General features: G+C 38.9%; 1 protein-coding gene across 4 annotated transcripts in view; it reads left to right on the forward strand.

Annotated features, from left to right (window-relative positions):
* The first annotated feature begins 5,878 nt into the window (after positions 1-5,878).
* Positions 5,879-10,614, forward strand: part of DERA (deoxyribose-phosphate aldolase (putative)) — a 140,216-nt gene continuing 135,480 nt past the window's right edge. For 3 of the 4 annotated variants that reach the window (XM_011990828.1, XM_011990830.1, XM_011990827.1), the window contains exon 1: positions 5,879-6,102. In XM_011990828.1, coding sequence (XP_011846218.1) covers positions 6,072-6,102 — 31 coding nt within the window. In that variant the 5' untranslated portion in view covers positions 5,879-6,071. The remainder of the gene's footprint in view (positions 6,103-10,614) is intronic. The other variant, XM_011990829.1, reaches the window with a different exon arrangement.

The raw sequence follows: 10,614 nt of genomic DNA on the forward strand, positions 1-10,614 counted from the left end.
GGAGTGCAATGGTGTAATCTCAGCTTACTGCAACCTCTGCCTCCCAGGTTCAAGCGATTCTCCCACCTCAGCCTCAAGTAGCTGGGACTACAGGCAATGCCACCACGCCTAGCTAATGTTTGTATTTTTAGTAGAGACGGGTTTTGCCATATTGGCCAGGATGATCTTGATCTCCTGACCTCGTGATCCACCCGTCTCAGCCTCCCAAAGTGCTGGGATTACAGCTGTGAGCCACCGCGCCCGACCGGGTCTTTTTATACCTTACTGACTCCTATATTTGCCAGTTCCTCCTTTTTTTTCTTGACTTCAGATCTGGGCTGTACTTTCTAGCTCTGTTCTCTAAAGAAAAATATCATCCGCTGTTAGGACATTCAGGATCTTCTGATACGTTCTAAATTGTGTATCTGGGTTGCCTCTTTGAGCATCAGAGTTTGACAGCATAGTTGAGTGCTCCATCTTAACCTTTCATGAGACTGAGACTTATCTATCGTAAGTCTTGATTTTTTTAATCAAACCTGTTTCTCCCTCAACCTTTCCCCATTCCACTGGTACTAACTTATACTTACTTGTTCAAACGAAAAGACATGGAAATCCTTGACTCTGTTCTCTCTCATCCTCATGTCTATATGCAAGTTCTATGGGCACTTCTGAAGCTGTGCTTTGTCTCCTCTCCATTGTTACCACCTTAGGCTACCTTTCTGAGTTCCTTCGTAACTGCTCCCTCTTGCCCCTACTCACTCGTCTGGCTCTTGTCCCATCCATACTCCACACAGTAGGAAAGGTAATTGCTTTAGGATTTGAAGAGACTAGGTGATTTCCTTGTTAAGATCTGTAATGGCTTCCCATTATATCAAATTCTTACGATGAGTTGGCTCTTGAGACCTTTTGTGACTTTTTCATACTTCCCTTGCTTACCCTGCTCTAGCCACAGTGGCCTCATTTCTGTCTCAAGTGTCTTTCACTTGATATTTCTGCTACTTGGTTCACTCTTACCTAATGTTTGCTTGACTGATCCTTTCTTTGCATTCAGTCCTCAGGCCGGTCTGTATTCCATCTCTTGTCACTTCTTACTTAGTCCTATTTTATTCATACTTGTCAACACTATTTGAAATTATGTTGCATGTTTTTCTGCTTCATTGATAGTCTCCCTTTCCCTGGAAAGGTGACTGGTATGTTGTGAGTGCTCAATAGTTGTTGAAACAAGTCCCTCACCAAATCTTTTTAATCTCTCCCAGTAATCCATGTCAGACCAGGAAGACTTTTCCAGTTATCTCATATGCAGCAGGCCATCCTCCACTGAAGAGTGAGATGTGGCAGGAACCTATTCAAAGCTCTTGCCTCTCCAGTGAACCCGTGTACAGCTTCAGCCAGTGTGAGAGTCAAGTTACTCAGGAAGAATCCACCTTTCACTTGCCTTCTCATCCCATTCATCCTCTGGAGTCTCCTCTCTAGGTCCTAATTTCTAGTAGGTCATGCTATTCCAAGTTCCCTCCTAATATTAGTAATTTACCTTTTTATGAATCAATTACTTCTCTATTTTAGTGTCATCCAGAGGTTTCTTCTAGGAAACCAAGATTGAGTGTGGTCATTCAATTCTCCAGAATATTTTTCATGTCAGTAAAGTTCAACACATTCTTTTTAATGTCTACAAAATAGCATAGTAAAGATGCACCATAATTTATAATAAATTACAGATTACATTTTTTAGTAGTTGCTCAAATTCCATGGAAGTATTTAGCTGCCTTTTCTTTGAGACCAACGTTGGGGAAAAATGGATGCAATTTTTCAGAAGGTAGCAACAACAAAATGAGGCATTGAAAAAGCAGACCAATGGAAAATATTTCTCAACTAGCTACCTTGCTTATGCTTTACACCTAGGGGATTAACAACTTAAAAAGTGGTTCCTATTAGATTACTATATGTTACTGTGCATGTCTGTCTGTTACACTGGGGGGTTACCCATAAAAACATTGTTAAAGCAAGAACATTCTCAGATAAGAGGGGGCTTAGCTTTTCTTTGGTTATCTATTTAATAGAGAAATGCTTAATTGCAAGTGTGCCATAGTGTTACTTAGATTGAGGTGACTAGATCAGTAGAGTTCTTGGAGACATCTTAACAAATTTACCTTTCGAAAAAAGGTATGTATCTAAATGACAGCTAATGAACAATAATAATACTTTATAGATTGAATCACTTTAATGAGAGAATAGAACATGGTCAAATGGAAGGTAACTGATTTTAGTTTAAGATGAGTATAGAAATGACATAAGTGCCTTATGTTAGGTTTTAATGTTAACATGTGTCACTTTCTAATTTCTCCCGGTAATCCAGTGAGATCAGTAATTGTCTCCATTGCATATATGGAAAACCTGAATTTCAGAGAGGTTTAATGGTTTGTCTAAGCAGTTTAGCTTCCAAGAGATAGTAGGGAATAGTAGTGTGTAGTCTAAGGTTATATATTGTTATATGATTATCTGTTGCCAGGTTTTAAGCAATCCTCTAGCACTTACAGGTGAATCTCTCTTAGCCTCAGTTTATCTGTACAGGGAGAAAAGTGTTCTCATACACAGATTTTTTTTCAGGAAAAATCTCATAAATATGAAATACCAAATAAATTTATGGAAAGGGCTTAATTCATATGAAGCACTTAATATTAGTATTATATATTCTATCAGTGATTCCCAAGCTTTAGGATTCTGTGGCCAATAGACTTTAAAACGGAAGAGGAGATGGAATGGTCAGCTTCTAGCCAATTGAGGCTATTATAAAAGAAAAAATCATTATCTATCACCACAATCTTTATAAAACGACATTTTAAAATTCAAATTGGTAGTGAACAACGTAGTTTCAGAATGAAGGAGTGTTCTTTAAATTGAATAAATTTAGCTTCATAAACGACTCAGTGTAATTCTTTTTTTTTCTATTTTACTATTAACTAGGAATTGGATGTTATTAGTCTCCCTCCAGTTCTAAAATATTTTGACTCTAATATTCACACTTTTTCATAGTCCTCCCTGCTCCTACACTTTTCTCCATCTGACCTAGAAATGCTGGCTGACAGTTTGTAGTCTAAGTGGTTATTTACCTAATGAACTTGTGAATAATTGCTCTTAGAAATCGTAGGAGTAGAGACTATATCAAATGAAATTTGACTTGATAAAATAATAGGCAGTATAAGAAAAGTAGCAAAGACAGCAATATACACTCATTCATCTAACAAATATTTATAGTCTAATATTTGCCAACTACTGTACTAGATCCTACATATGATGAACCAGGCACAAATGATCTATGCCCTTTGGAACTTAAAATTTGTTTTACTCCTATCTCCCAGGACTGGTAGGTTTTTAGAAGCTTCAAGATAAATATTACATATTCCTAGAGCTTTAATTTAATTAAAGGAGGAGTGACGGTAGGAGGATAATTAGGTAATTTATTTGGCAATTTAAAATTTACGTTGAAAAACATCAATGAATAGGAATAGCATGCAAAATTTACATGGCTTAAAAAATACAACATGTAATACTTTAAAAGCAATTTTACTCAGTCAGTTTGGGCTATGGCTCCAGATTGACATGCATAGTTTATTTTCCTCTGCTTCTCGTTTGTGGTTCTTTACATTTCGTTTGCATAAACATCGTTTGAAGAAACATTAAAATTGCAGATTCCTGGGTCCTACAGATTCTGATTGAGTAGGGCTGTGAGGAAGCCCAGAACTGCTTTAGAAAAAGCTCTTGGGTGATTCCCATGTAGTGGTCTATAGCTCTTTCTTTGAGGGGACTTGCCTTAGGGATACTTTAGAAGTTTCATAAGGCAATAAATTTAAAAGGAATCTTCACAAAGTGAAATGTAGAAACATTTCTCCGTGAAAGAAACTCATTTTTTGCATACTATCCTTGCTGTCTCTCCTAATGTTGCCAAATTAACATACTTTTAAACTGCAGAGATTAATTTGAGATTAATACATTCAACAGGTCCATTTTAGAAAAAGTCCTTGAGAAATTCTTGACTGATATATTGCCAAAACGTTTGCTTTAAGAGGCTGCCCTAATTCTGATTTTTCAACTAAGTTAGGATATCACAACTTAAAAACAAACAAACATTTATGTAATGAATGGTATGGAATCTGGTTTGGAGTTGTGTCTACTTCTAAAAGTAGAATTTCATGTATTGCCTTTGTATCTTCTAGAGATGTGAATGATCTCCAGCCAGAGACCACCAGTAACACACCTACAAGTTGACAAAGTTGGGTTTATTGACTTACTGTAACAAGGGAGAATGCTTGCCATGGGGACCTAATGTGAGGTGTCTCAGTAAGAGGATGTTAGAAACGACATAAGATTTGGGCCTGTCATAGGTGATTTGGGGAAAGTTCAAGGAAGGTGGCACATTTACCTGGACTGGATGATGGTAGGAACTAGTGATAATTCTATAATAGGGCATCTTAATTCTTACCTAAAATGTAGGAATGGAGTGAAGCTAGAACTGATTGGTAAAGAAGTCATAATAGCTAGGATAGGGTCTATTTGAACAATATTCGTGGTTTTCTATTATCAGAAATGATTATGATTATGTTTTTGTTGATTCACTATGGTCACAATGGCCTTGGCTGATGCTGTTCTGTGAAATTGTATATGTTTAACCAGGGAAAACCATGTCCAGTTGTGAGTTTCAGGCCAGCTCCAGGGTCTGCTTTTCTCTTTTTCAAGGTTAATATAAAAAAGAAAAGTGCTATAGTATGTATGAATAGGATCTATTCATATGTATGAATGAATGTTTCATCCGAAACATTCAACAGTAGCTGTGTGTGGACAAGGCTGAAAGCTCAGTGTAGAGGAGTATACAAATATTACCATTCCTATTTAAAACAGCTCAGTAATTACTGTGTGAACTTGACAATAACATTAACAGCTTCCATTTTTTAAGCATCTACTGTATGCCATGTTATGTACTAGGTGCCTTGCATACATTCAACAGCTTTGCAAGGTGAACATATTTTGATCAGGTCTACTTTGCCAGGTAAGTAGATAGACTATTATTTCTAGAACCACTAAGTTACATTTATTAAGTGGAAGAGCTTGTATATTTATGGGTTCAACTCATTTTGAGCCCACTGTTTTTCCACTATACCAGGATGCCTTTCTATTCAGAACTTTGATGTCTAAAGGTATAGCAATGGAGATAAAATACATTATTGGCAGGATTGTTCAGAGACTCAGATGCTATCATACATCTATGTATGATGTATGAAAGCACCTAGCACAATAAGTGGCTCATGGTAGACAAGTCATAACTAACTGTACTCTGTTTTCATAGCAGAGGTGCCTCTAAATGTGAGTCCAGGTAAGTTAACTATATTGAGGTTGTGGAGTGTCTCGACGATTTTAACCTCTCGGTCACAGAGAAGTCAGGCTGAAGCATTTTACCTTTATAGAATCAGAATTTAAAGAACCAAGAAATTGCTAAGGTCTCCTTTTACAGATGAGACAAATGAAGCTCAGAAAAGCAGTTAATTTGCCCAGGGTCACACATTTAATTATTGCCGGAGCTAGGCTAAGAAACCAGGTCTTCTGACTCCTAAGCCCTTGCCTTCTTCAGGTCACATAACTGGTTCTTCTTATGACGTGTAGATTAGAAAAGTCAGTGTGCCCTGGGGCCCTTGCTCCTTGGTTTCCCTAACAGGGTTATGGGATCTCTGCTGACATTTCAGATCTGAAATTGCAGAGCTCTGCACTTGGATCCTCTCCCTTCTTGTTATGTAATCTTACAGTTAAAAGTTTCTAGGAATATTTTTATTACGTGCAGTTGGCAACTTCGGTATTTTTAAAAGGGTGTTGGTAGCATTATTTCCGGGAGCTAGCTAGCGCTCTAGTCCCTTACCTCGTGGAGAAGACGGGGGCGGAGAGCAGCGAGATTTCCTCGCGGAGCTATACGCCTAGGGTCCTGACCTCGTGGCCCGGGCCCGCGACTCCGCCCCGGGAGCGGGCAGGGGCGGGGCGAGCGCTCGAGCGGGCGGGAAGGAGAAAGGGCCGGGCGCCTACCAGCCGGCAGCTCCGGAGCGGCCCGCGCCATGTCCGCGCACAATCGGGGCACCGAACTCGGTAAGGGGCCCGCGGGGCTCCCCATCCCCTCTCCCTGGCGTCCGGCGCCGCCGGGACTAGCGCGGGGCCTGCCGCCGCCCAGTGCCCTGGCCGTGCGTCCTCGAGGAGTTTTCGCCGGGGCCGGAAGCTGTGGCGTCGGGTCCGCACCCACCCCAAGTAAAGGCCCAACCCGGCAAGCGTAACTCTTGGACACGTTCGCGCCGCCGGCCTTTGCAGCCAGGCTTTACTCTTGTATGCGGGAGTAGGGGAGGATTAGATTATCATCTTCCTATCATTTCGTTCACTCTAGCTCGCTGGTTGGAAAATCCAACAACCCAAAAAACAAAACCCAAAACAACCCCCAAGCAGGTAAAACCAGATAAAAACCTACCTTCTCCTCCTTTTAATAGAATACCGGTGTAATTTAATGCAGTATTTCCGTAGATAATTTTAACCGTATCCTTGAAGTGGCGGTGCTTGTGGAAAAGTTGTCAGCCTTCTGTGCTCAAAATGTAACACTGCAGGTTGCGTGGGATTTTAGAGTTAGAAAGTTTCGTAAAAATATCTGTATTATTTCCCAATTTTCATCTTTTTTTATATTCAAATATTACTGGCAAGAAAGCTTAGTTCAGATTTCTTAAAATGTGAAAAATTTATAATTCAAACAGCAAAACCATGATCAAGATAAGGTTTAAGCGTCTCAGTTTAAGTATTATAGCTTGGATATCTGTGTATTCAGGATCTTTAACTTCTTACCTGTGTGACTTCGGACAAATTAATCACTTTGCGCTTGTTTCTTCATCTGTAAAATGGTTATTATACTGGTAGTTACCATATAAGGCCATTAGGAGATTAAATAGGAGGATACATATTTGGTATATTGTGGGCACCTAGTAAGTCTTCATTATAGATAGTATTAGTATATGGAGTTATGGTTTTAGGGGCTAATTTTGAGAATATTGGCTATAAATTATAAAAAATGTAACACATACAGGTAGTTCCTTTCCGCCCTCCTTAAAAGTGACTTGAACTTAAACAGTCTGCACTTCAAGAGGTGTTGTGGAATTTTTGTCGAATGGTAAGAGAGTAAATCTATCATTTTAAAGACAGTTGATTTCCTGACATAGTTGATTTTGTTTTAGTCAATGTCCTCTAGCTGATTATGTTTTAAACTCTAGTCCCATCTCTGGAACGTGGTCTTTAGTAATAACGGCATATTTCTTAGATTGGAATATCCTTGAAGACGGTGGATATGGGACAGGTTTGGGGTGGTGTCTTACCTTGGTATTCCCAGGAATATGACCGGGTGATTATGCATACATCAAGGATGTGCCCTAAATTTCCCAAAACGTAGACGTTTTAAATTTTTCAAAAAACATAATTGAATCATTTTAAAATTTATTTATTTGCAGTAATTAGAATCAGTCACTTCCATTCATTTGTTGAAAAGTAAAAGTATAGACATGAATAATTACCAGGTGGAATAATAGTAAATGTGATTTTTATGTAGCTATCGAAATGATCATAGCTTTGTTTTTGTTATCTTCTTTGTTAAAATCAGTTTTTTTTTTTCCTTCACAGGTTTAATCCTTAATCCAAACAGGTTTAAACTGAAATGCTAAAATAAGTTATCTGAATTATGTACTAGGGAAAAAAATCTTTTAGTATTAATTTATGCAGTATATTAACTGATGATTTTTAAAATAGTTTTCTAATTGAAAGTCTTTTTAATAAACATTGTAACTAATTTCTAAAATAAATTAACATTTCTGTTCCCTTTTCTTAATACAAAAGGAATTCATGGTTATTGTAAAAATTCTAGAAAATACAGTTAGCACAAAAATATTGTAGAATTATTACTAGTCCAATCACTGTTATTTATGATTTGCTGTATATACTTCTAGTTCATAGATTTAAAAAGTATAGAGTTCCTTTGAGACTAAACCTGACCCTCATGATTAAAAAGTCTTTAAGGAAAACATTGGCATTTGGATGTATGAAAGATGTTTTCCAAACAGGGAATGTACCCTGTAGCTTTAATATTAGAGGACGGGGCCCAACATTCTGAGTTTCAACAAGTCCTGTGGGTAATACTGAAGCATACCCAAGTTTGAGAACCATTGGCTTAATGATCTCCAAGGTACTATCAAGTTTTGTACCTAGACTATTATGCCCTATGTAGTCTATTAAAATGTACAGATATTCTTCTATTTTATTAGATGCCACTTAACTATTGCCTAAAATGTAGGTGTCACATGGGTAGTGATCTTTCTTTTGTTCACTGATGTGTTCCAAGTACCTAGAATAGTGTTTGGTACACAGAAGGCCCTCAAAAATGTCTTGAGGCTGGGCATGGTGGCTCATGCCTATAGTTCTGGCACTTTGGGAGGCCAAGGCAGCCGAATCACTTGAGATCAGATGTTGGAGACCAGCCAGGCCTACATGGCGAAACCCCGTCTCTACTAAAAATACAAAAATTAACTGGGCTTGGTGGCACATGCCTGTAGTCCCAGGTACTTGGGAAGCTGAGGTACGAGAATCGCTTGAACCCAGAGAGTGGAGGTTGCAGTGAGCCGGAGTTGTGCCACTGCACTCCATTGGGCAACAGACGGGAGACAGACTGTGTCTCAAAAAAGAAAAAAAAAAAATGTCTGTTGAATGAAGGAATAAATTGAGAGCTGCTTCTTACTTGGGGAAACTGGGGAATCTTCCTGGTCCCCGTACATGGGTCTCTGTACATGGTTGCATGGACAGGTGCTGTGAAGCTTGGCACCTTCTTCCTCTTTGTGAGTATTATTAAGATTCAGTTTTGTTACATCTGTCTTCAAAGATAGCTCAAGAAGCCTATAAAGGATGTAGACTGTAACTTCCTTGCAAGTGTTATCTTTGGAGGCGTCTGGAGAATGGGCGTGTTATTAGATGACTTCTAAGGATCTCCCTGCTCTGTCTCTGTGTGTCTGAAAACTCTTCTGTACAAAAAGGAACATTTCAAAGATACCCGAAAAATAATCATGATGGGATTTTTTTTTTTTTTTTGAGACGGAGTCTCAGTCTGTCGCCCAGGCTGGAGTGCAGTGGTGTGATCTCGGCTCACTGCAACGTCTGCCTCCCAGGTTCAAGCGATTCCCCTGCCTCAGCGTCCCAAGTAGCTGAGATTACAGGTGCTAGTCACCACGCTGGGCTAATATTTTTGTATTTTCAGTAGAGACGGGGTTTTGCCATGTTGGCCAGACTGGTGGGATTTTTTATTTTAAGAAGCACATTTATTTAGGTAGTTATTGAGTACCAATCTGTACTGGGTAGTATTACCCCTAGGCTAGTGGTACAAGATAATCAGGGATGGTCACTGCCTTCACAGAGCTATTAATAGGTCTGGTTCAGGAGCTGGACATCAAGCTAGAACTACTATTAAAATAAATGCAAGTGTGATGTGCAATTATTTTTCCTTTATTTTTGTCTAAAAATTAGATAGATGTACCTAGACTGTGCTTTAAATGGGTTGTGAAAACAGAATGTCCTGGTCCTTTTGTATTATAATTTTTAATTTCCTTTTAAAAGAACCTATGAATTAGGGATTTAGGGAGCTCATTTTTGGCATTCCTGCTAAGGTATAACTTGGGTACAGAGTGTTTCTGATTTGGGTGATGATGATTTTCCACTGCAAAGTTAACGTTTAATTTTTGGAATGGATATTTATTTATTTATTTATTTATTGTTTTAATAGAGACCAGGTGTCACTATGTGGACCAGACTGGTCTCAAACTCCTAGCCTCAAGTGATACTCCAGCCTCTACCTCCCAAAGTGCTAGGATTGTAGGCATGAGCCACCGTGCATGGCCTAGAATGGAATCTTAAACCTCAACAATAGGCAAGGCTATCTGTTTGCACAATAATTCTTCACCTTATTTAACACCTACTGTGTGCAGACACTGCTTAGGTGCTGGATATAATGATAATGTTAACATAGAGCTCTAGCTACTTATAAGGCACTATGCTGAATGCTTGAAATTCTCATTTAGTCCACAATGGCCCTGTGAGGGAGATAGCATGATCCTCATTTACACATGAGCAAACTGAGGTACAGAGAGTTTTAAGTAACTTGCCAAAAACCAGTTAGGTATAGCTAATGTGGCAGAGCCAGAATTCAAGCCCAGGTGACCTGGTGCTAGTAACGCTACATGCTTAAACCACCACACTGTGTCGATTGGTGCTAACTGGGAGCACTACACCCTAATGTCAGAAAAGTCAAATAGATAACTGGTGAATAATGTTAATGTTACTCTTTTAGGTTTGATTTATCCGTTTAAAACATAAAAGGTTGCTGTTTTATTTTCATAACCCACATTTTAACCGTTGCAGTTTGTTTCAGAGAAGACGCAGTTTTTCCTGAGGGAGAATGGAAAAGTCCAAACTTTGGTAGATGATGAGAGTAGCGTTAGATGTTAGTGAAGTTTTCAGGGATGGCATGTCAAAACCAGACTTCCTCTGGAACTGCTTCATGTGGATATGCTGATGAGCCTCAGAACATCATGT

Source organism: Mandrillus leucophaeus, unplaced genomic scaffold (assembly GCF_000951045.1).
Source record: "Mandrillus leucophaeus isolate KB7577 unplaced genomic scaffold, Mleu.le_1.0 Scaffold383, whole genome shotgun sequence".
NCBI classification, from domain to species: Eukaryota; Metazoa; Chordata; class Mammalia; order Primates; family Cercopithecidae; genus Mandrillus; species Mandrillus leucophaeus.